This window comes from Maniola jurtina, chromosome 10, assembly GCF_905333055.1.
Source record: "Maniola jurtina chromosome 10, ilManJurt1.1, whole genome shotgun sequence".
NCBI lineage: Eukaryota > Metazoa > Arthropoda > Insecta > Lepidoptera > Nymphalidae > Maniola > Maniola jurtina.
Window position 1 is genome coordinate 2,360,909 of NC_060038.1, and position 26,377 is coordinate 2,387,285.

Sequence of the window (26,377 nt, forward strand, 5' to 3'; positions counted from 1 at the left end):
GGTTTTTTGCCATTTAATTGCCACTAATGCTTTCAAGCGTTTAATATTCCCCGCGCATATCATATATTATACCATATTGTGTAAAACCCCGGCCGACCAGGATATAATATGTATGTATCATAAATCATAATACATGTATAATTCTACAATATTACTAAGACACTTCAAGAAGGTAAAATCTAAGGTATTTCCTACAGTCGGACGATCTAATTCTATAACATAGCATTCATACAATTATTATTAGCTAAAGAATCTATAGATAAACCAACATAATTATGATGATACATATAGATGAACATACATACAAAATATTAATATGTACCTATTTTTTAAAGTTTACTAATGATCTGTATAATATCTGTACATTTTAGACCCTTGAGGGGAAAACAGTAGGTAAATGGATACTTAAATGGACAATCTGATCAGCCTCAAGGGCAGGAAGATAAAAATTGCGAACCTAACAAGTCTGACTAGTCAAATTCGGTGGTCATACTAGTAATTACTGTTGGTCCTTTCCTATTTGTTAGAATAAAAACTTTAGAAAAAAATACGAATAACTTATTCCTGGCAACTAGATTCGTTACTTCTCTATTACTCAATCTGATAATTGGCGCATTTGCAACTATGGCTCGTTATTCCTTACAAAATTATTAGATGACAACACGTAATAATGAAATGCGCAATAAACCTACAAATCGACCGATGATTATATCATTAACTGCACAATATAGTCTGTTATGCTTGTGTATCATTTAATGATTATATCATGATTCATCATAGAATGCCTAGAAATTAAAAAAGTGTTTATATGATTCGAATTCAAACTGACACGCAAATTACTTTTAATGCCTTTCATAACTTTCAAGAGGGATAAGTGTAGTGCGCGACAGGCTGAGATGGCAACCGGGGTGGGGACGCCCCGCACACCCATACATCCCCCGCGCCAACCGGCTGCGGCGAGGGCCGGTGACGTGCGGATATGCGGGGCGTCCCTCCACCTCATACCCCGATTGCCATCTCAGCCTGTCGCGTACTACACTAAATCTGGCAAAAAGCTACTTAAATAATTGAAACTGAAATTCAAAATATTAGATTAAATAAAGTAAGAATTTATCCGAAAGACTGATATCGTATGACGTGATAAAAGAACTTAGCTGTCAGGATCAGGACACCCCTTTTTCCACATGTTGATATTTCTCCATCACGTCTACAAGTACCAGTAAAATCAAAAATTTAGAAAAACAGAAATAAATACGATATAACCTGTGGAATATCCACAAATGGGAGGCCATTGGAAATAGGTAACTAGGCAGGTTAGCATTTCTACCAACGGACCCTGTTTTGCGGGCCTAAATTGTAACCTATTTCTTAAGAGAAAATCTAGCTAACTTGGCTCCCACATTTTATATTTACGAGTACAGTCTGTTTTATACCGTGACAATGGACTCTCGACATCGGGATCGAGATGACCTACTTTTTGCTTCTCAGCATCTTATTTTCTGTTTCTAGTGTTTCTATTAGAACATTAGGTGGGATCTTGAATTTAAAAGTACACAATGTTACACAATGAAGCGCAGTAGTTTTAAAGCCCTGATAATAATGCGCTGCAAACATGTTATAAAGATTAAAGACAAAATTAAACGCAACAAAGTACTCGTCTTTATTTTAAGAGAGGAATTTGTTTATACTTTATATAGTGACAAAGTAATAGTCGTAAGACATGTCACATGCCGAATCAGCACATTGCTGCTAATTCAGTTGTACACAAAAAAGTGATCCTATAAGGGTTCCGTTTTTCCTTTTGAGGTACGGAACCCTAAAAATGACTAATCTTGATTGTGGTACTTGCTCAGATTTAGATTATTAGATCTAGATTATTTTGTTTATTTCCATAACAGTAAACCTTACCTTACCTTACTCTTTAAGTACCTTTTTTTCGTGGAGAAATCCTTATGGATACCATCGTGCCCGGGGAGGCACGGAGGTTATGTCGGACTCGTCTATCTATCGTCTATCCCTACGGTGTTCCACGCATCGCCCGGTGGCTGGGCCACGGGGCTAAACACGGTCGAGCAACCCAGCCAGCGGCGCCTGCTGAGGACCCTCCTCAGGGAACCAACATAGTCCCTACACACCATCTGAGGAGCACCCCGAACAGGTATCAAGAGATCCCGCTCTCATGTAACAAACTAGTAAATTATTTTGACGATTCTAATACTTTTTAAAGTTTATTAGAATAAGAAAATATTCTGTTCTATTACTCAAGTACATTGAATAGTCAAAAAATCTCAGCACACGCATCAACGTAAGTAAATTCTTCAACTATTCACCTAATTAGAAATTCCTTAAAAATAACTTATACTTTGGAAAGGGAAAGTAGTAAGTAAAACCGAAAGGTAAAATAAGATTAAGATAGTATCCAAAATATGTTGAAATGATTTACTTGATAGATTTTTTACACGCTTACATCATCTAACTTTTGTTGGACCACTAACCGACATACATAATAACCTGTTGTATCAATAAGCAACATTACGAATAAATTATTATCATTCAATATCTTAACAGGCAGATAGATACTCGTTCTACCACATTTATCGATGACCCATCAGTTATTATAATAATTGTCCATCTCATTTACCTATTACGACAGTTTAACTATTAAGTACTATCAAGCAACGCAAAATCAACAATCCTACATCAACTTTCAATGAGACTCAATTTTTTTTTAAGGAAAAGATAAAAGATAAACTTTAAAGATGTTGTTGCCAAATAACTGGCTGGCTTACGTAATTGTACGAACAAAACAAATACAATAATGTACTGTTTGTACCCAGTTAACCAGTATTTATTGCGACCTTGCACATAAGCCAACTCAAAAAATACAATCCTGTTTAAGCCGTTTGCACTTGCCAAGATTGCACTTTATACCCTTGACAACCTTCGACTGTCGCAACGGACGCCAGATTTTACAAATCTCTACCCATATAAATGCGAAAGTGTGTTTGTTTGTTGGTTTGTCCTTCAATCACGTCGCAACAGAGCAACGGATCGACGTGATTTTTTGCATGGGTATAATCAAAAACCTGGTGAGTGACATAGGCTACTTTTTATCCTGAAAAATCAAAGAGTTTCCACGGGATATATAAAAACCTAAATCCACGCGGACGACGACGTCGCAGGCGTCAGCTAGACCAAGAAAATTATTTAATGTCGACACAGATAAGGGAATGCCTTATCTGTGAATATCGAGCTGTAATTTCAAGCGGTGTCCACAACTGGACAAAGGTATCTTACAAGGAAAACTGTCTTGTTCACTTTTATGCCGTCCACTAATATTTTCCAACGCTTTCCAGTGCTGGGTTACGTACCGCAATAATAATGAGATATAACACAACTTTATAGAGCAGCCTAATAAACAAGACAACAAAGTAGTACCTAGATCATTTCGATTTGTCACATGCTCACGCACGCCACGGCCATTACCTATAAGATAGTCAATAGGCGTAACATATTCGTGCCTCGAAAGTCTTGTGCGAGTCAACACTTACGAGTATATTCGGTTTCGTTTTTAAGCCTGTCGCTGGATGCTGGTGAAAGTGACGTGTGTATCGTTGAGAAGTATTTCGCAGTCCGCTCTTAACTGGGTTACCTTAATTTGATTTAAAAATCGGTCAAGTGCGAGTTGAAGTCGCACGTGAATGGTTCCGTAACATCGCACAAGAAATAACACTATTTTTTTTTTAATTTTCATGGCGGCCATTTTAGGGGTTTCCGGGGTCCGATCCTGGGCATGCACCTCTTGGTTATTTATTTTTATTCAGATACAAGTTAGCCCTTAACTGCAATCTCACCTGGTGATAAGTGATGATGCAGTCTAAGATGGAAGCGGGCTCACTTGGAAGAGGTATGTCAGTTTTTGTTAAACCCGTTTCCTATTTGGTTTCTACACGTTATGTTTTCGGAGTTAGGTATGTGCGTTTTAAATGTCGCTTGCTTTAACGGTGAAAGAAAACATCGTGAAGAAACCTGCATGCCTAAGAGTTCTCCATAATGTTCTCAAAGGTGTGTGAAGCTGCCAATCCGCACTTGGCCAGCTTGGTAGAATATGGCCAAACCTTTCTCATTCTGAGAGGAGACCCAGGCTCAGTATTGAGCCGGCGATGGGTTGATGATGATGATGATGTTTTAGATTTGTTTTTGCACTTATAGAAATTGATATAAAATGCCCTTAATAATCATATTAAGATCTTCAATATAACTTTGTCGGTAGAAGAGAGTCGTTATATTGCAGAACATTTTGCCATTTTACAATAATTCATCTTTCTCTGAATTTTGTGTTATATTGGCATGTTTTGGCAGTACCCAATGCCCAGAAGCTTTATTCCAAAACACTGGCTTTTAATTTATGGAATCACGAATCACAGGATGTTGACACTATTACAAAATACTACAGTTTCTAGTATACAAACGAAAACAGGCAGAGTGCCAAATTGTGGCATTGACAAAATTTTTAAACACTTCCTCGTTAGTTTCTATGGTGGGTTTCCTTAATTTAAACATATGCAATGGTGCGTGGAAAAGGGCAAAAGTTGTGATTTTGGAAAGCACTACGTCCCGATACGATTAAATTGTAGAACAATATTTTTTTCAAGTATATATATTTTTAATTAATTAATCTGTTGTGTCAGTTTTAAATTAAATAAACAGCAAACGAACATCTACACCAAAGCCTAAACTTTTTCTAGAAGTACCTATGTTCTAGACCCCCATCACTTTTTTGTAGGGGGTTAAAAACAATAATTTGTATTTTAGGTAACAGTAGATGAGTTGACTTTTTTGAATAATTAGAATTGAATCATTATCACATTGTCATTATAAGAAATCTATGCTATACTCGCTGGTAATAATTTGGGTTTCACATTTAGCATGTCATTGTAATAAACAGGTACAGTCAAAGGCCGTAAGTCATTTAACACCTTAATGGTCATATTTGCGTGATACGGTTATGCACGTGCGTTAGGTGTGTGGCGTGGTTATAGAAATAGGTCATAAGTGCGACAGGTTTTTGATGGAATAGTTTAGCTACTCGAATTCTGAGGCCGACGGTACATACGTGTACGTTACGTACATCATGTACTCCCGCGTACTGATAAAAACAGTTTTCTCTATATATCGACGCGATGCCGCGCAATCGAGAATCGATTCTTCGTGCCGTAATGATCTGGGAAGCCAGAAGCGGAAACGCTTTCCACGTATGGAAATAAACTAGTGGTATTTAAAATAACATTGACTCATGCGCCTTATGTTGAAAGAATAGGAAAAAAAAAATGCGTATCGCAGTCATGTCTGTGAGGTCATCGTGGTGCAGTACTACAAACATACAAAGACACACTGATCTTAAACAAAATATCTGATTCTTTTACTTTCTGATGGTTACATAATATTTCCATTAAAAGTCTAGTAGTTCAAGGAAGAGTCAATGGAATCCGAGCTCGCGGTAGATGCCCATGAGATGAGCAAGCAAGTGAGGTGCGGTGGACATTCCCTTATGAGGAAGGCAGCTGTCATACAGACGTACTAGCACGTATTAGTGCGTGCCAAACGTCAAAGTTGTCGGTTTTAGCACAGGTTTTAGACCAGTTTTGTGACGTATCTCAAAAACTAAATTAGTTAGGAATATGAAATTTCGGACTGTATTTAAACAACAAATACTGAAAACAACGATTTATAAAATAGTTCGTTTATTTTTTAGTTTGTAAGCTGTGCCTAAAACAAACGAACATTTTTTGGGTTTTTCTTTCACGGTTTATTGCGATGTTCTAGCTCGGAAAAGAAATATTTCATACACCCAAAATATTATGTACAGAACCCTAAAGAGCGAGGTTCAGCACGCACTTGACCGGTTTTTTTGTTATAATATTTCCAAACATTTGGAAAAGAATACATCGAGAGTTTCAAAGTCAATACACCCTTTTCGGCTTAGCATGATGCTAGTGAGCCAGGGACTGCTTATATTGTCAACTGATTTGATCGGTCTGCATAAAAAGAGCAGTCACGCAATCAGTAACTTAAAGACGTGTCGCCTATTCGTAAAAACGAATATGTATGAAAACACGAGTTTACTCTTACACTTTCTTTGGTTACATTACTTACAATGAACGCGCATCGAATAAATAATGTAGAAGCGAGCGAATCACGAATGATTGGACAGTTATTGTTATCTAAATATATTTAAAAGGCAAAGCTGACTGACTGGCTGACTGATGTATCAAACAACAGGTCAAACTACTGGAGATATACTGGACGGATCGGGCTGAAATTTGGTATGCAGATAGCTATTATGACGTAAACATCCGATAAGAAAGGATTTTTGAAAAGTAGGTAAATCATATTCACGAAACGTCATGTTATTCGACAGAAAAATATTGATTTCTTCAACATTCATAGATTCAGTTATATTTTGTGCCCGCTCAACTGCTTGGCAAAGAGATTTCGAAGAATTAACATCTCAGTTTAACATAGAACTGGTAAGTTAGTTACTGTTTTCCTGTTTTCGTGAATATAGTCAACAGTGCAAAATGGTCATATTATGGTGGTTTTTACAAATGTGTGTAAAGTAGAATTTCGGGAAGTTATTAACAAAACCTGCGATCATGTCCGAGTAATTATACATAGTTAAGTAACTACTGTGTATTAATAAACTTCTGTGAAAACCCATGAAAAACTATCGGAAAAACTGAGCAGTTGTGCCATCGTTTTTCCTGGTTTTTCAGAAACTTTTTATCGTAACCAAATTAAGTAAATATATATCTATTTTTTTCATTTATACACTGAGCGTTTCCTGACGTTTCTTTAAATTTTTTCCTTCCGAAAGCGTTTCTTTTCCAAATGCAGAACTTTTCCTTTCCTGATTTCGGTAGGAATTTCGCAGTCTTTCGATTCGATAGGTATATATTTCGATTCGTAATAATAATAATCGATTTAATAAAGGAAAAGTTCTTCTTTTTGAAAGGAAAGGCTTTTGGAAGGAGAAAATCAACAGGGAATTTCGCTAAGCATTGTATTTATTTTCTTTCAAGACCCATTGAACTCTTGCACATATACTTTCTTGCCCGTGGGCAACAAATAATATGTTAAAAGTTGTTGCGATCGTTATTTGACCATCCAAGTATTTATTTACCTATTGCTTTTTCCCAGAACAATCCTCTTACATCCTCTTTAGATGTCCAAATCAAGTCGAGCAGATCACTTCACTTATATTGGAAATAAAATCGGCCAAATTCAATTTTATAGGTAGAATAGGTAATAAATAATTTAAATCTTTTCACGACTGAGTAACGTCATCGGGTGATATGTTAGTCATCAATCTCAATGCATCATTCAATATGCATGAGGTGTTTTACCTTTAAATGCTTTTAAAGCGGATTGTTACTTTATTGTTACCTAATAGAAATTTCTCAATAATTTAGTCAGTAATTTGAATTTGAATTTATTCCAGATTCAGGACATACCTAAGTACATAGAATTTGCAAATTATTTACGATCCAGGTATTTTAGTGTGAACTGAAGTGGAAAGATACCAACTTGACCTTTAAATAATATTATAATGTCGTTTCTTGTTTTTAGGGTTCCATGCCTCGAAAGGAAACCTTATAGAATGACTTTCTTGTCTGTCCATCTGTCTGTCTGTCTGTCCATCTGTCTGTCTGTCCGTCTATCTGTCTGTCGGCCGTGTTTCTCAAGACCCGTCAAGGGAATCAAGACCTATAGGGTACTTCCCGTTGACTAAGAAACATAGAATGTGGTAGGTAGCAATGTCATATATAGCACAAGTTAAGGGAGAAATCCGAAATCGGGAATTAGTGGTTACATCACAAAAAAAGAACGATGGTACGGAACCCTTTGTGTGCGAGTCCGAATCGCACTTGATTGTATTTTTTTCGTATACTTATCTGAGTAACTATAGGAACCAGGTAGACATGATTACGTAGCACGATAGTTTACGATAGAACGAGATGTAACTTTGTTTCAAAACCACAGTTATTAATAATTATGTAGGCAAGGTTTCTAGTGCGGTTACCGACTATAAAACAAGGATCTCTCAAAGATAATCTCATGTTTGCGGAAAAAATATAAAAGAACACGTGTAAGGTAAATAAACTGCGATCTTGGTTTACTCTCAGATATTCCTAATGATTTTTTATACTAGAGCTAGCTGAACCATCCGCCATGGAATTTAGAAAATTGGTGTGTGGGTTGAATTCCCAAAAACCCTCTTCATTTGTAACCGAAAATACAATTATACCAATTTTCAGGAAAATAACTTGAAAAATGATGGACTTGCATCTCTTATTTAACGGGGAGTAGACTAAAAAAAAAATCGTGTTTTTATTTTTCTTTTTGGTTTAAGCTTGTGTATTGATAGATCCATTTGCAGTCAGAAGTCTAAATCTTTTTTAAATAATACTAGCTGATGCCCGCAGCTTCGCCCGCGTGGATTGGTCAGATCCCCTGCAGCATCAGGATTGAGGAGTTGGACTCCAAATTTTTTATGAAACAATGTCGCAAAGTTCCTCTATCGATTAAAAAAGAAATGACGCAAATCGGTTCAGAAATCTCGGAGATTTCGGTGTACATAGGTAGAAAAACACAACTCCCTTTTTGAAAGTCGGTTAAAAAAGTAGCCTATGTTACTCCCTGGTCAATTCTCTACTTGTCTGTGAAAATCCCGTCAAAATCGGTTCAGCCGTTTCCAAGATTAGCCTTTTCAAACAGACAGACAGACAGACAGACAGACAGACAGACAAAAATTTTAAAAACGTGTGATTCGGTTATAGTATCGTTCAAATAACCACATGACCTTAATATGCGGTAGTTATTTCGAAATTACAGACAGACACTCCAATTTTATTTTTTAGTATAGATATGGATTTGTAATAAGTACAATAATGAAAAGCTGAAAAAAAATCTACAGGCTACGAAAAAAGGTCATGCAAAAACCGTTTGTTGACACTAACTAGTTAACTGAGCTCTGGACGAGTGAAAAACTGGCAAAGCTTCCGTCGTCTCTACAATATCCGCTTTAAACGGAAATTGGTTTTCACTTTGATGTTTCACTCTTAAATAAATAATTATTAAGTATTATCGTCATGCACACACAGCGGTGATAGCCTAGGCCCTAGTGGTTAAGATGTTGGCCTTCTGCTCGGGGTCGTTTGGGGTTCAAACTTTTCGGAGCTATGCGCGTCTTAAGCAATTTGAGTATCACACATCGTGAGGAAACCTGCATGCTTGTTCTCCATAATTTTCTAAAAGGTGTGTGAAGTCTGCCAATCTTACTTGGCCAAACCCTTCTCATTATGGGAGGAGATCCGTGCTCAGTAGTGAGCCAGCCATGGGTTGATGATGATACATATAAAAAGACGTCTTGACTGAATGATCCATCAACGCACAGCGAAGACCCAATACAACTCTAATTTTCTTTTAATCACGTCGCGACGGATCAGCGTGATTTTAGCATGGATAGAATTATAGACCTGGGGAATTACTTTTTATCCCAGAAAATCTAGGAGTTCCTACGGAATTTTAAAACTTAAATCCACGCGGACGAAGTCGCGTTTAGCTATTTTATAATAAATAGTTAGGATATACCTAACAACTGTATTTCTGAATAAAATGGATAACAAGTGTAAATTAAAAATTTATAACACCCCCGACAAAGTATCTGAGTTTTCCAAAACATCATTTTCAAATAAATAATTATGTATCTAGGCAACGTCCATCTTGACAGCTTGACATTTGTCAATTGACATAATATTATGAACCTAACGGTTATCTAACCTTCTTTTCTACAAGAAAACTAGAAAAGAGCTGATAACTCTTAAACGGCTGAACCAATTTTTTTGGATTATAGCTAAGAACACTCTCGATCAAGCCACCTTTCAAACAAAAAAAAAGTACATTAAATCGGTTCATTCGTTTAGGCGCTACGATGCCACAGACAGATACACAGATACACAGATACACAGACACACAGATACACAGATACACACGTCAAACTTATAACACCCCTCTTTTTGGGTCGGGAGTTAAAAATATTTTGTGACCATATAAACCACATGTATAATTCATACAACAATTAAGTAGCATGCAGGTGACACACAATACCTTAACCCAATTGCTTTAAGGTCGTCTGTAACAGTTTAATGAGGTGCATTACTTTCAAAATGTAATCCCGCAAGGTTGAAGATGATACTAAAAACATTAATATTGTTTGTTTGCAAGGAAATATTAAGCAATCCGTTTTTGGGTAATATAAACATTTGTGTAGGATTTTAAGATTATTTTATTGTACCCACTTTACCTAATTATTCAAGTAAAGTAGGTACCTAACCTACATACATCCTACTTCTATATTTATTTTAAACTAGCCGATGCCCGCGACTTCGCCCGCGCGGATTTAGGTTTTTCGAAATCCCGTGGGAACTCTTCGATTTTCCGGGATAAAAAGTAGCCTATGTGCTAATCCAGGATATTATCTATCTCTATTCTAAATTTCAGCCAAATCCGTCCAGTAGTTTTTGCGTGAAGGAGTAGCAAACATACACACACACACACACACACACACACACACACACACACACACACACACACACACACACACACACACACACACACACACACACACACACACACACACACACACACACACACACACACACACACACACACACACACACACACACACACACACACATACAAACTTTCGCCTTTATAATATTAGTGTGATAAATCAAGTAGTTAGCTGGTGAACTTTTGTTAACACAACCTAATACAGTTGGATTGGGAATAAAATAATTTTTCATTTAATATATATAACAGATGAGGGTATATAAATAAAGCATACTTGCCTCTTTATACCTGGCAACCCTATAGTTGCACAGAGGGGAAAGTAAGGCATCCTTTATTTTTCAATTCCTTCGGATATAATCTCTCAAGACTTCGTCTGTGTTGGTGTTAGCTGGCGGGCGTGCTCTGCCTTTTTGAAGTGTTTTTTTTTTTTGTTAAAACTGACCGGAAAGCGCTCTAAGGGGGTGTTGTGCATATTTCGGTGACCGCCGGCACAGACGGGGTCCAAACTTGTATAGTTTATCTAACTTGTTGCAAATAACTACAAACTTGACATTGTAATTTCAATCTTTGTAAAGCCAGACGAGAGAGGAAAAAAAAAATCTCTCAGCTGATGCTCGACTTTCATAAATAACTAATCAGGGAAATACACTATTATCTAGCACATATCATCAATAATATACTATAATAACAGTAGAGGGTATATATTTCTAAGAAAATAGGTATTATGTATATTAACACAAGCTTTTTAAATTAAAAAGCTTGTGTTGTAAAAGTAGATGAAGGAGAAAAGGAGGAGGGGGAATTTTGTTTTGTTTTAGTTGCTATATCATGCAATTAGTCAGTGGACGATGAGCAGATTGGTTGGAGGACAAGAAGCAACTTCCCAGCGGGAAAACTCCATTAGTCCCAGCTAAATGTCTAGTATATAATATATATATTATACTTATGTATAATATATATGTTACATATATATTATACTTATGTATAATATATATGTTACATATATATTATACTTATGTATAATATATATGTATATGCTTTCTCTTTAGTAGACAAATTGCCTGTGGCATTGTCAACTGCACTGCCAGGCGATTTGGATGGTTAGTAAGTCTTGTTTTGTAGTTGCAACTACAGTTTTTAATAGACTTGCAACGAATAGTATATTCGGCAGTATACCGAATACCGAATATTCGGCGAGGCCCCTGACCGAATAGCCGAATATTAGGCAAAAGTATTCGGCTGGATTTTAGCGCCAAAAACTTGTACAGACGTGATTGTTTCGCGCTCCTTATTAAAATATGTACCTGTTTTATGTAACAATGACTACTTAATAAATGATTATAAAAGAAATGAGAACCTTACCCTTCTAACTTTTGATTACCACAATAATTCAAATACATAGAATCCTCCATTTATTCCATACATGGAATCCTCCATTCCAATTCAGAAGATGATTATGTACCTGTGTTATGCACCAATGACTACTTAAATGATTATAACAGAAATGAAAATATGAATATAGGTATACGTAATCAATCGATTTTAATTTTTCATTTTACCAATTATTTCTCTATGACAAAATATATTATTTAAGTATTTGGTATTCGGCCGAATATAATAAAAGCAGCCGAATAGGCCGAATACTGAATAGTAACCGAATATTCGTTGCAAGTCTAGTTTTTAATAATTTCTTCCTTTACTGTGCTGGATTTGTGCTCATGGATTTCCGATATCTGCAAGAACCATGGCGCTTTGGACAGTTGTTTCAAAATGTAATTTTGAGATCTTTATACAATTGGAACATTGGAGTCATATGAGTAGCTATGTTTAATGATAGAATGTTATGTAGAACAACCATTATTACTTCCATGTATAAGAAACAATAAAACCTAATCAATGTTAGGAAATTGTTTCTCATTATTGTTTCCCAAAGAACAATGGCTGATGTTATATTAGTGAATAAAAATAATTAATAGATGCCATTATACTATGTGAGAGAGTAACACAATATACTAGTGCTCATTTGATTGTACCAAAAACTAAAGAAGTAGGTAAGTGTTTTCTTTAAAGATTAATACATCACACTCTCCCTAATAAATCAAAAATGGCTGGGCCCTGATGGTCCCAGCATTATAATTAATAATGATATTCCTGGCAGTATTCATGTGGTCAGTTGACATAAGCTCGAGTCCAGACTAGTTTTGGGGTACTTGTGGCAATGCATATAGTATAATGGAAATCACCCGCCATAGTTTAAAAACACTAAAAGAGTTATATTATTGTTATTTAATGTGATCTGTGATAAAAAACTATTAAAAATAATGATGAATGATATTGGAATGCATAATTAATGGATATAGTATGAATGTGGATATGAATAAAATATGAGCAACTAAAAGTCATGTCCTGTAAATTGCCTTCTAGAGGATGGGTTAGCGTAGTGGCAGTGCATATCATACTTTAACAAATCAATGCAATAAACTTTCAAAAACCACATCATATCATCACAGGGAAGTATTTTTTTAGAATCCTTTCTCAGTGCTCACCTATGATGTAATATAAGGAATTCCTGTGCTAAATTTCATACTTCTAGATGCTAGACTTCTAGAATCATCTGGACCCAATGATTTAAGTTGTGAATTGTCTGTCAGTGGAATATGGCACCTCGTGATGATAACTAACACCACATATCAATCGACTGTGATTGTTAAACAACATTGAACCAAGTTGGTAACTGACTAACTTTGGATTTGGCCTTTTCATTTTCTCCTTGGCTTGGAGAGCAGAATGATATGTTGGTTCCGGTTATTATCATTAACATCATCTAATAAAAGCTGTACAACCTTAGAGTTGTGAATTCTCCCAGTTGAGTTTTATATGCAGAAGGATCTGAGAAACCACTGTATTATTATTGCATGAATAGCAATGAGGAATTCAACTCTAAAGAGAAGAATCTGTTAGTTCAAGAACTTCATTAAATAGATTAATGTTGCTTCAACCCTGAATTAAGTCAATCAACATCCTGTTATCTAAAGCAACATATATATAAAACTTTCAACAAGAGCAAATTATATCAAGGATTTATTTTGACGGGAAGTATTGACTAATATTGTAATAGGTCAGTATGATTCTATATTTAGATCCTTCAGTTCAGGAGTTTAACAGTATTTACAACCTTATATGATGAGACATAAAGACCACATTCATTCACAGTATACAAGTTAATGGCAATGACCTATTTGATTGGAGATCTTATTGTTTCAATGTCTTACAATTGGTTATGGTTATAAAAATTTTACTACAATTTAAAATAATAAAAAATTTTTAATATCCAGTGCCAATTTATCTCTGCAGTATGACTTTTGGATATAATTGAGTCTGTTGTATTTGTCTATCTACTAGCTTTTCAAACCCCATCTGTTCAACCACTTTTGATGTTGGATGACCCAACAACCTAACCTACTTTTTGACTGGGAAAATCAAAGAGTTCCCAGTTACCACAAGATTTCAGATATTAGGAAAAACCTAAATCCACACTGTCACAGCATCATCTGTTTGGTAAAGAGATAACTTGCATCCCGGGAGTGAATATGGGCTACTGGTATAAAAAACCAGAAAATAAAAGTTACCACAGGATTATTAAAAACCCAAATCCACATTGATAAAGTCATGGGCAACATCTATTACAATCCCTTCATCTAGAATGCATGCTTAATATACAAAAACAATTTTGTTTTGCACCATTACCATACTTAGTTAATAATTGATTATTCAAATAAGATCTTTCTGAACAACTGGTATAGCCATAATAAGTATAAAACTAACTAGAAGAAGATAGTAATTTTACAAACTTGTTTTTTTTTCTTCAGTATATTTGGCTAAGGTACACAGTGGATATTGACAAAGCAACATACCTGAATGCGCCAGCCTCCGTCCCACTAAAGGGCTGTCCAAGAGCAATCGGCGCAGGGACCAACGGCCGAGGACTCCGCCGCCCCAGCCACAGCCGCCGCGCCTCATCCCTTCGCGTTCCACCATCACGACACGAAAATATACATCACACTAACTTTGAACACAAGTTAAACCGATGTTAACACGGCAGGCGTCAGAGACAGACTACCGTTACGATTTTACGAACCATCTGAAGACTGAATCACGTCACGTACTAACAGAATTTTTAGAATTCTTTTCACAAGTTTTGAGTAACAGTTCACGGCACGACGAGACGCACAAGCGAGAGAAAGTGGCAATGGTCAGATTCGGTAGATGAAATCGGGCACGTCCACAATTTCGGATGCAGTTTTTAGCAGCATCCCGTTTTACTCCTTTGTACAGGCAAAAAGCTTTCCGGGGATTTTAACACGATTGGCAGGAGTTTATATTAAATCTAACAAACTATAGCTAAACTTTTAGTAATGTTCGAGATTCTAATGTTTTACAAAATAAAAAATTATACAAAAGATAAAAAGTAAAGACTATAACCCAAGCGCAACAATTCAACCAACGAGAGCGACTACTCGATTATTATTAGTTGTAGACTCTAGTCTGTGCTACTCGCATTCATATAAAAATCGTAATCGAGAACGAGAAGGGCAATCACAGACTACTGAATTTCTCATTTAGATTTTTTGTTTGTTATTCGGATACAAGTTAGTCCTTGACTGCAATCTCACCTGGTGGTAAGTGATGACTGATGATGCAGTCTAATAAGGAAGCAAGTTAACCTGGAACGTGACAGGTCGAGATGGCAATCGGGGTGGGGACGCCCTGTACACCCATACAATCCTCACGCTTAACCTCGTGCGGGATAGCTCAGGTGACGTACAGGTCTGCGGGGCAACCCCCCACCTCGTACCCTGATTGCCATCTCGACCTGTCGCGAACTATTCGGTATGGCAGTTTTTATTAAAACCATACTCCTTCACTCTCTACCAGTATCGTACCGGACCGCTAAATGGTAAGGTTTCACTCTTTGAATGGACACCGCGTTTTTGCAAACGAAGTTTGGAGTACCTAACTACCATGGGTCCGCTCGTGAGCAATGACATTCGAAAAGTGGCTGGCACCGATTGGATGCAAAAGGTCGAGGATAGGCAAAGTTTGCGCAACTTAATAAGGAATTTCTATATTTTAGACTATGACTAAAAACATATTATTATTTTGCTTTAAACACGGACCATGAATTAGGTAGATACTACGTTCTACAGATTTTACACCTGTTACCTGTATGCCAAATTGCAGGCAAAAGAGCTCAAGGTCGCCAAAGACGCAAATGGTTGGACGATATAAGGGGGTGGACAGGGGTTAGCTACCTGAAGTTCAAAGAGGCGGCTTTTAATAGAGAAGCTTTTCGTATGATGATCGCAAACATAGTGATTATATTCTCTTTGATCGCCAAACTTCGTTTCAAAGAAGGCACGCGATGATGATGATGATGATGACCTGTATGCCATTCGTGCTCAGCCTTATTTTATCATTTATGAAATGTCAAAAAAGTTTGGATCCAAAGAGTAAATTATAGAGGTTTATTAGTAATGGGCTGTATAGATGATCCAACATCTAGACCCAACTTATCATTTGAGGTCCATAGACAATATACTTAATTACCGGGGTGGGTCTGGACTCTGTGGTGCACTGAGAATACAGATTATTTTAGAGATTATTTTGGATAGGGATGCAACATAGTTCTTATATCGATATTTGGAAACATCAATGTTCTCACGACAAGCATCGATGTTAAAAAAGGTCATTATTAATTATTCTGTTTTATTTTCGTCACAACACATCTTTTAACCTATAATTTAAAAAAAAACAATCCATTAAGATTTCTGATTCCGGACACCAAATTCGAAACAACTAATTTACGGCGCCAAAGAGCTTTTATTTTCCATATCGTCTTTGTCCAATACGGTATAGACCTGTTACTTTTGCGTGTCAGTCTTTCCATAATCAAACTATGAAGTTAGAGCAGTATCTAATGCTTTCTCTTTCAACGTATAAGATATCCTGTCACATGTGGTGTAAGCAGTAAGACGTAGTATGCTCGCTGCGGGCATGGCAACATGTGCGGCAAAACCGCGTATGCCTATTGCAGGTAAGCTAAAAATGAAAGGAATAATATTTTATTCATTCCAATGTTATAACTGTGGCATGGAGTTTAAGAAAAGTAGCTTGAATAATCTAGTTCCCAAAAGCACATTTCTGTCCTGAGTGATGGTTGCCCAGCCTCCGAGAACAAACGCTCACTTGACACAGACGTAGCAACGCTGGGGAGATAAAATAATATCATTGCTCGTACATTACCAACTCGTATATAGGCACGTAAAAGGCAAAATCACTAACACGGAATGAATGAACAATGTCGATCTTTGACACTTTTGTTGTCGATGTCATCGTTCATATAAAAAAACATCGATGTTTATGAACTTAATCGATGTATAGTTTAGCACACATCGATATACCGTTTGCATGTGGAACTGGATTGTGGTTTGCATCCCTACTTTTGAAATTGAGTGGGCGGTGGACGACTACTTGTTGAATATTTTTGTGAATTTTTGTAAACATTGTTTGAATTTCAACATTACAATAGTTTTACAATTAACATTTCAGCAACAAAACAAATAATGTCGTTGCACCAAATACTTCGAATTGCTATCTTAACCTTCTTAATTGCTAATGTTTTAACTGAAAATAAATATAGTCATTCAGCTAATGAAAAGGAAAACACTGAAAAGAAAAAAAGCGATGTAGATTTCAGAACCCTAGAAAAGCCTTTCAGGATGAATAAGCTAAACATGGTTTGGCTGAAAGCGCAACAGGCAAGTTGTTAATGTTTTTCTTGTGCTATAAATTTTTTTATGCTAGGTTTTACAGCCAATGTCGGTCAGCTCCAATTGAATAGGTAAGTATTCATTTTCATACATAATTATGTATTCTTCAGAATGTAGGTACAACTATGTAGTTACATAGATGATAAGTGCATCCTATCATATCCAGGAACAAATACTTAGATTACATTATCGAATATTAAGATTCTTCACTAAAATACAATGCTAATTAGGTAATAATATTACTGGTATGCTAGTGCACATATACACCATGCAAGCACAGAGTGCAAAGCAAGTTAACTTCGACTCGCATAGCATGTCAGCTTACTGCAGTATAATATAGCACTTGGGCAAATATAAAGATTTAATTCTGGTGAACAGAATCTCTGAACTAAATTGACATAATATCTAAATTAAATGCTTTTCTGCAGGGAGCAATATGAAAGGGCATTATAATATTTAGATTCGTCATTTTAGTTTAGTGTAGACTTGCCAGCCGGGTGTACTACGCATCTGTTCAACAAGTATAATGGGTAGTCTACAAAATAGATCAAATCCATACAGACGTTTTAGTAAACTTGAAGTTTTAGTAAAATAAGTCTTAACTTTGATTTGATATAGTCAATTAAATAATGGCTATATTTATTTTTCCGTGCATATTGTTTCAATATGTTTGATGTGGAAATATTCTGTTTATGACGGACCATAGCTCACAGTGATTTTTGTGAATTAGATTCATTTTACAATTTGCATAACTACATCCAATTCTGCCAAGCAGCGAATAATGTGTTAAACAATTTACAGAGGCTAACGGAACCAAAGTTAAAGTCACTGTACAGTGACCTGATGATTCAAGACAAGGAGGAGATAACGTACAAGAGGATACAGATTGACGGGGGAGACAAGGAAGGCCTGAGAGAAGCTGACCTGCGCCGCAAACTGACCAATATTATGACCAACTATGGCCTGCGAGAACATTTTGAGGATGTACCTGTAGGCAGACAAAAACAGGACCCTGTAAGTTTATTTTTTGGGTGCTTTTTTGACATCCAAATGGTATTTAGAAGCACCTTGATTTCGTAAAACCTGCATCAATAATTAATTATTATTATAAGTGTGGATTTGCATTTAGGGGTATTTTTCTCAAAATCATATTTTCATTGTTACTGTTTTTAAGGGTTGGGTGGGCAGTATAGTACTGAATCTGGTAAATAAAAGTGCTGAATTAAAATTTAGGAAACTTTATTTAGTATTTGAAAATGTTGGCAAGAGCATGCAGTGAAACATTCGAATTTAATTATTAATATTATCGAATGGATCATTCACAATATTTATTGGAATATGAGGGATCATTATTCAGATAATGAGTTGAGATAAACCTTGTACAAGTCTTTCAGTGTCATTGACATAGTGTTAGGTATATTGTTGTTTTAATTAACTGATAACAATACTGCCATTGTATAGTAAAACAAATATAAATAACACATTTTTTCTAACTTCATTATAACATTCTTTTAATGTATTTGCACACAAATATATATCAAAAGTCCAGGCTGCCCCGATACCATCAGGGTTGTTTGCATCATAGAGTAAAGTAGTATGTAATAGGAATATTGCACTTATATGTCAACATATATGTTATATATATAACAGTCATTATTATATGTATAACAGTCATTATTTTGGCAGCAGTATGATTATAAAAATATAAAAGCACAAAAATAAAGCAACCAACTGGGTCTAATATTTTGACAAGCAAATAATGTTTAAAATTGAAACATACAGCCTGCAATGGCATCATATCCAAAGCAGCAAGTGTTGATAAATGGAACTTTATGAATGAATTTACACTGCACAGCTTCTGCCATATTTGTTACCAACATAAATTACTTGTAGCGGTGTTATGTGTTTCACCTCACTTGTCACTACCCATATGTTATTATAAATGCGAAAGTGTATTTGTTTGTTGGTTTGTCCTTCAATAATGCAGTAACCAAGCAAAGTAACATACAAACATGCAAAAAATCTCATTGATCTGTTGCTCCATAGTGATTTACCTGCACCAAATATGAGCCAGCACACAAGCCTTGCCCATGCAGCAAAATAACATCATTTGGGGTTTTGGAGCGCTTATCAGACTAGCAATTTTTTTTTGACAGGCCTATAATGAAGCAAAGGATGATTATATCAACAAAAGCCTGTTCAAAGACAAGAAGCTCAACATGCTCTGGGCGAAGGCCGAGGCGTCCGGCTTCACCAGCGAGGAGCTGGCGGCGCTGCGCGAGGAGTTCACACATCACCAAGACAAGATAGACCAGTACTATGACCTGCTGGTCAACATGGAGGCTGGCGCCAAGGATGGCTATAAGAGTACGTCTTTAAAGCTCTAAACTTATTTTTGAAGTAAAACTTTCCGGGATAAATAGTAGCCTATGTCACTCTCCAGATCTTTAACAATCAAAAATCACGTCAATCCGTTGCTCCGTTGCGACGTGATTGAAAGACAAACCAACTAATGGATAGTGATTATTTCTCAGATGCAGTAAACGATGAGGAATTGGATAAGTTCAATGAAATAAACTTGGAAAAGGACAATGGAGAGGATTTAGGCAAAGACTACCTGGACAAAGCCAACTTGGTGCGAGAGAAACACAGGAGTCTGCGCGACGGATATGATCGACTGCAGAGGATCGCTGCCAGAGGTTAGCAGAAATAGGGAAATATTATATAAATAAGCTGTTTTTTTATTTTTATTCAGATACATGCACTTGACTTCAATCTCACCTGATGGTAAGTGGTGATGCAGATGGAAGCGGGCTAACTTGGAAGAGGTATGGCAGTTTTCATTAAACCCATACTCCTTTTGTTTCTACACAACATCGTACCGGAACGCTAAATCGCTTGGCGGCATGACCTTGCCGGTAGGGTGGTAACTAGCCACGGCCGAAGCCAGACAATGTTGTTTCAAAGTGCTTTAAACACTAAAGTGAGATTACAATACCTGGCAGCAAATATTGTACATCAACCTTTAGAAAGAGATAGCTGTTTCGTAGTGCGTTGTCTCTGTTGTTGAGACCGACAAAACGTCACATAGGAATAAGTGAGAGAGAGAACGCTTTACAATGACGAAATCTCTTAAGAGGGCTCTCTCCGTCACTCGTTTCATACAATCGTAGTTCCAATTTCATTTGAATATTAAGCAACCAAAGTCCATGAAATTTTGCAGACATATTCTAGAAACTAATATCTATGTCTGTGGTTTTCCAGATTTCTGTTAAAATATTCGGTTTCAAAGTTACGCGGTCTTAAAAGTTTTCATACAAATCTTTTAGCCCCTGTAATTTTAAAACTACATATTTTTAGAAAAATCTAAAACACCACAGACACAGATATTAGTTTCTAGAATATGTCTGCAAAATTTCATGGACTTTGGTTGCTTAATATTCAAATGAAATTGGAACTACGATTGTATGAAACGAGTGGAAACGAGTGACGGAGAGAGCCCTGTTAAGTTCGATGTAATCTTTCCAGGTAGAACAAATTAAATACTATTTTTAGGGTTCCGTACCCGAAGGGTGCCAACGGGACCCTATGGCTAAGACTCCGCTGTCCGTCCGTTCGACCGTCCGTCTTGCTGTCAGCGGGCTTATCTCGTGAACCGTAATAAGTACAGAGTTGTCACAGAATGTTTATTTCTATTGCCGCTATATCAACCAATAATAAAAATTTCGAAATAGCCGTCATGAATGAAGTGTGCGAGTCCTACTCACACTTGACCGATTTTTATTTATGAATTCGTTTATATCAGCGACTGCATAGATTTAGGGCTTTGAAAATCCTATGAGAACTCTTTTTTCTTATTATTATCAGGTCAAGCATTTAAACGTCATAGTCAACATCAATTGAAAACCGTTTGCTGTATGATTTTAATGTTTTTATTTTTTTGTTTGAAACATACAGGTCCCACTAACAAGGAGTTCATAGAGCCAAAAGTGCAGGGTCTGTGGAAAATGGCGGCGGCAGCTAATTTCACTGCCGATGAACTTGAATCCTTAAAGGTAATTAACTATTTGGAGTTTGTGATTTATTGTTAGGGTTTGAATTATGACAGTTTGCGACATCTCAATCCAAACCAATCCGAAAACCATGAACACCATGTTTTTGTGGTTACGTCACAAAAGTTAGCCAGGTTTATTGCGCTGACTAATATTCCCCTTTCCCCTCCAACTAAGCGTAAAGCTTGCGAGCGGAATTGGCGATGATGCTACGTGCTGCATCGGCGAATTTCCACACGTAGTGCGTAGACATACTAACTCCTCTGACAGTGCCTGGGTCCTCATAAGGGTACTGACTACATAACTAGTGTCAAGTATTGATAACTTGGGCATTTTATTTGGGCAGGTGGAGCTGAAACACTACGAGTCTCGCCTGCTGAAGCTGCGCACGCTGCACGCGGACCATGTAAGCAACTATAACAAGCATCATAGTAAGGTTGTTTTCCATTTTATTTTGTTTTAACATACATACTTTTTTTAAATACTACCCAAGTATCATGATGACTAATATACCCCTTTCCCCTCCAATTAAGCTTGTAATAGTTACGACAATAGTGCAACATGTGGGGATCGAACCGCCGACCTTTCGGATTTCAGTCCTCTCCTTTGACCTTTGACCTATTAAAGCTCTAAAATTCATACTCGTGTCGACTTTATACAGTAGCTAGATCATTCCTTATATTGTTTGTCAGCAAAAATTCGGTGAAAATCGGTTCAGACATTTTGAAGATTAGACCGCAAAAGTGCATGTATTGTGAGTGATTCATTGGACACACCACAAAACGATAATTTATCTGCATGTAGAACAAAAATGCGGATCGACCCAGCCCGCTTGGTGGACGCCCCCTTAGGTTGGAATCTATAGAGCACACTTTGACTTTGCTTTGCTACCCGTGCGAAGCCAGGGCGGGTCGCTAGTATCTAATAAAGACTAAGAAAATATATTACAACTCTATTATATTACAACAGTCGACTTGAGTTTCTGTCAAAACGGGACAGATTCATGCCAGAGGTATAACGCTGTCTCGTTTTAACAGTCTCAATAAAGTCTGAAAAAAGTAAAAGTGCGCTCTGTAGATCTCAGCCTTAGTCCTTAGGCTGTGGTTTTATTGGAGCAGAACTGAGCGAAAACGTATCCAACCAGTTTGAGAGGACCAATCAGTTTATTGTCAACCACTTCGTCCGCGTGGTGGGTTACACAAATTTCAAACTTCTATTTTTACCTTTTTAAGGGTTGAATTTTCAAACATCCTTTCTTAGCCGATTCCGATGTGTACGTTATGACGCGTCATAATAGCCATCTGCATGCCCAGCCCGATCCGTCCAGTAGTTTCGAGCTGTGTTTTTAACCCCCGACCCAAAAAGAGGGGTGTTATAAGTTTGACGTGTGTATCTGTGTATCTGTGTATCTGTCTGTGGCATCGTAGCGCCTAAACGAATGAATCGATTTTAATTTAGTTTTCTTTTTGTTTCAAAGGATCGAGAGTGTTCTTAACTATAATCCAAGAAAATCGGTTCAGCCGTTTGAAAGTTATCAGCTCTTTTCTAGTTACTGTAACCTTCACTTGTCGGGGGTGTTATAAATTTTGAATTTATGATACATCAGTCAGTCAGTTATCTTTTCTTTTTATATACAAGGTGTAACCAGAACGATAGCAAAAACGAAGATAGGTGATAGTACTGGTGATACTGACAAAAAAAACGCAATTTTTTTTTAAATCCTGTAATTTTAAAAGCTCGCAACATATTATTGCAAATAAACATCTGACTGACGCTAGAGGTCAACGAACGTTACTCAAATAGTCAATGCCGCGTTGTAGTCAGTGCATTGATCCTAGTTTTGCACGCTACACATTGCGGGTTTGAAAAATACTGAATCACTAAAACTACAAATAAGGCAAATTGTTATTGGCATTGGAATTGTGTTTAGGTAGTATAATAATAACGCTAAGTTTTTGCTGGTTCTGGTCACACCTTGTATTTAGATGACATGATAATTTTATCACATCATCTATACTAATATTATAAAGAGGAAACCTTTGTATTTTTGTATGTTTGTATTGAATAGGCTCAAAAACTACTGGACCGATTTCAAAATTTCTTTTACCATTACTTAGAGGGATTCTTCCGAATCCGTATAGGCTATATTTTATCCCGGAAAATAGAAAAAATAAATGTCCACCCGTGCGAAGCCGGGGCGGGTCGCTAGTGTTTAATAATCTTATTGAGTTACACGTTGTTACTTACACGTTGAGGTCGTACAAACCCATAACTCCGTTGCAGGTGGCGGCGGCGGGGGATAAGATGGACCACTTCGCAGACCAGCAGCAGATGATCAAGAAGCACTCGCGCAAGGTGGAGAAGATGCACGCCGACCTCGAGGGGCGCATACTGGCGCGACACACGGAGCTGTAGACCGTTGCCGCAGCAGACCGAACTACGCAACTCTACGACAATTGGATCGCACGTCGACATTTGTAGAGCGCTATCTCTTCTACTCTCATATGTGTGTTGTATCTTCTTACTCATCACCGAGCATGAATTTTATTCGCCATGTTATGAACGTTACATGTTTTTATAGTCTAGTGTCATTGTTTGTTTTGTAATCCTAATATATAAAACACAAAATGGTGTTATAGACGTTGATCCCATCCGACCGATGTGCTCCAAACCAGTTTTATTAGAAAGGTGAAGATGGTTTTCGATCACTTAAATCAATGGCACATTTTTTTAGCGTAGCACACGCTGGGTACCAACTACCAGCTAGTCTATACTAATAATAATAATTATAAAGAGGTAAAGTTTGTTTGTAGGGGGTAATCTCTAGAACTACTGAACTGATTTAGTAAAAAAAAATTTCACCAGTAGAAACCTACATTTTTCCTGAGTAACATAGGCTATATTTTATTTTAAAAAGTTAGAGATCCCTACGAAAATTGTAATAAGCTACCCGTGTGAACCTCAGGCGGATCGCTAGTATCTCACAGACTGAGAAAATATATCCCAACACGTTCTATTAGATAGCAGTCGATCATTGCGTACGCGTGCGTGCGTGCGTGCGTTGCGTGCGTCTTACGAACTTGAAAGCATTTATTTAGACTATTTAGACATAATAATTGTATAGTTTCGATAGAATTTCGATTGGCATTAAGTCCGAAAGACAATCATCATTACAATCGCAATGGTTATGATTGGCAGATTGTGCTATTGTTGTAACAATGCAATGTAGCTCAATATTGAGCGAGCGTCAAGCAATGATTGATCAAAGGTGATTGCGATTGTGACACTATCATTCTACCGCAATCGAGCCCCGGGATGATTCCAAGTAAGATTCTTCATAACTTCCACATATAAAAATTATCTTCCAAATATGGGGAAATTATGAAGAAATAAGTGATAAAATGGCATTTAATGGCAAATGCAATTTAAAGTTTTTTTTTTGTAAGTTTGAATATAACTTTTTCCACTAGCATTTAGTAGCTAATCAGAGTAACTTATAATAAAAAATATATAATACATAAAAGAGAAATAACAATATCTTTTCCCAAAGAATTTTAAGATTATTGTTTATATAGGTACCTACTAAAATGTCCCACAAATGATTATTTTAATAAAGGCTGTATATGGAAGATAGCCATAAAAGCATATCGTGTACTTTATTACATAGTAATTTTTTATTTAGTAAGTAGTTGTATGGATAATAATAGAATTCCTTCACTTTTTAACCGACTTCCAAAAAAGGAGGAGGTTCTCAATTCGTCGGAATCATGTATGTTCCCCGATTACTCAAAGACCCCTGGACCGATTTGGAAATATTTTTTTTTTGTTTGAAAGGGTATACTGTGCAGGTGGTCCCATATAAATTTGGTGAAGATCTGATGAATATCTTTGGAGATGGAGAACAGAACTCCTCAATGGATAGGAGCAAATTGCTCGCGATCAGTGTAATAGCTTAGTAAACAGTAGGGTTTTAACTGGGCATAGCATATTATAGTACAGAGGGGCCACTAAAAATTGTGAAATAAAAAATTTTCAAAAGAAAAATAAAACCGACTTCAAAACCACAAACACTAAAAAGTAAAAAATAACTTTTGTTTAGCTACACTTGTAATGTGCCTAGGTATGAAGTCGGGCGAGCTTCACTCTTGGATTTCTAATTGGTTTTTATGTGATCACAATGAAATTGTTGCATAAATTATTTTGTATATTGTTTTTATGTAATGTATGAATCTCGTTTTTATTTTCAATAAATAAATAATCAAATCTAAGAATGTTTCATTGATGTGGCGTAGACTATTTTGCAAGTTATGTACATACAAAAATTTTGGTCAAACTTAAGCTCTTATGCTGAGATCTATAGAGCGAACTTTGACTGTGCTCTGACTTGACACTATTATTATGAAGGTACCTATTCCTTCTTAGCACTAGTTTGACGCTTAGTTGGAGGGGAAAGGGAATTATTAGTCATTTAAAATGGCTAATATTCTTTTCAGGGTTCCGTACCTCGAAAAGAAAAAACGGAACCCTTATAGGATCACTTTGTTGTCTGTCTGTCCGTCGTGTCTGTCAAGAAAACCTATAAGGGTACTTCCCATTGACCTAGAATCATGAAATTTGGCAGGTAGGTAGGTCATATTATAGCACAAGTAAAGGAATAGATCCGAAAACCGTGAATTTGTGGTTATATCATACTTTAAGGAAAATCAGGTTAGGAGTGGAACTAAGAAAGAAAAACCACTAGTTAGGTTCCACCAATATTATTTTTATTTCGTATTACAATAATCAACACACGTTCTTCCGAGTCCCTATAACGTATATAAAGTCTGCCCCAACTCCCGTTCCAGCCAACCCGATGACGTG

General features: G+C 36.6%; 2 protein-coding genes across 4 annotated transcripts in view; one reads left to right on the top strand and one right to left on the bottom strand.

Annotated features, from left to right (window-relative positions):
• LOC123869193 (E3 ubiquitin-protein ligase RNF19B-like) overlaps positions 1-15,247 on the bottom strand; it is a 73,136-nt gene extending 57,889 nt beyond the window's left edge. Inside the window, exon 1 of the mRNA XM_045911996.1 lies at positions 14,550-15,247. Coding sequence (XP_045767952.1) covers positions 14,550-14,673 — 124 coding nt within the window. The 5' untranslated portion in view covers positions 14,674-15,247. The remainder of the gene's footprint in view (positions 1-14,549) is intronic.
• Positions 15,248-17,106: 1,859 nt separating this feature from the next.
• Positions 17,107-24,649, top strand: LOC123869205 (alpha-2-macroglobulin receptor-associated protein). Of its 3 annotated transcripts, none has more exons than XM_045912022.1 (7): positions 17,107-17,453; positions 18,267-18,479; positions 19,622-19,832; positions 20,000-20,164; positions 21,423-21,520; positions 21,864-21,923; positions 23,801-24,649. In XM_045912022.1, exons 1-7 carry the CDS (start codon positions 17,259-17,261, stop codon positions 23,930-23,932), a joined length of 1,074 nt encoding a protein of 357 aa, XP_045767978.1. In that variant the 5' UTR covers positions 17,107-17,258; the 3' UTR covers positions 23,933-24,649. The 3 variants fall into 3 exon arrangements, with proteins under 3 accessions (XP_045767978.1, XP_045767979.1, XP_045767977.1); XM_045912023.1 differs by having other exon boundaries at positions 17,108-17,453; positions 21,864-21,948; XM_045912021.1 differs by having other exon boundaries at positions 17,109-17,453; positions 21,864-21,953.
• The last annotated feature ends 1,728 nt before the right edge of the window (positions 24,650-26,377 follow it).

Bases quoted from the DNA above. Each gene is read 5' to 3' on its own strand.
- LOC123869205 (XM_045912021.1), top strand. From the start codon at position 17,259: ATGTCGTTGCACCAAATACTTCGAATTGCTATCTTAACCTTCTTAATT. The intron at 19,833-19,999 runs GTACGTCTTTAA...ATTATTTCTCAG, and splicing joins CGCCAAGGATGGCTATAAGA to ATGCAGTAAACGATGAGGAA. The intron at 21,521-21,863 runs GTAATTAACTAT...TTATTTGGGCAG, and splicing joins ATGAACTTGAATCCTTAAAG to GTGGAGCTGAAACACTACGA.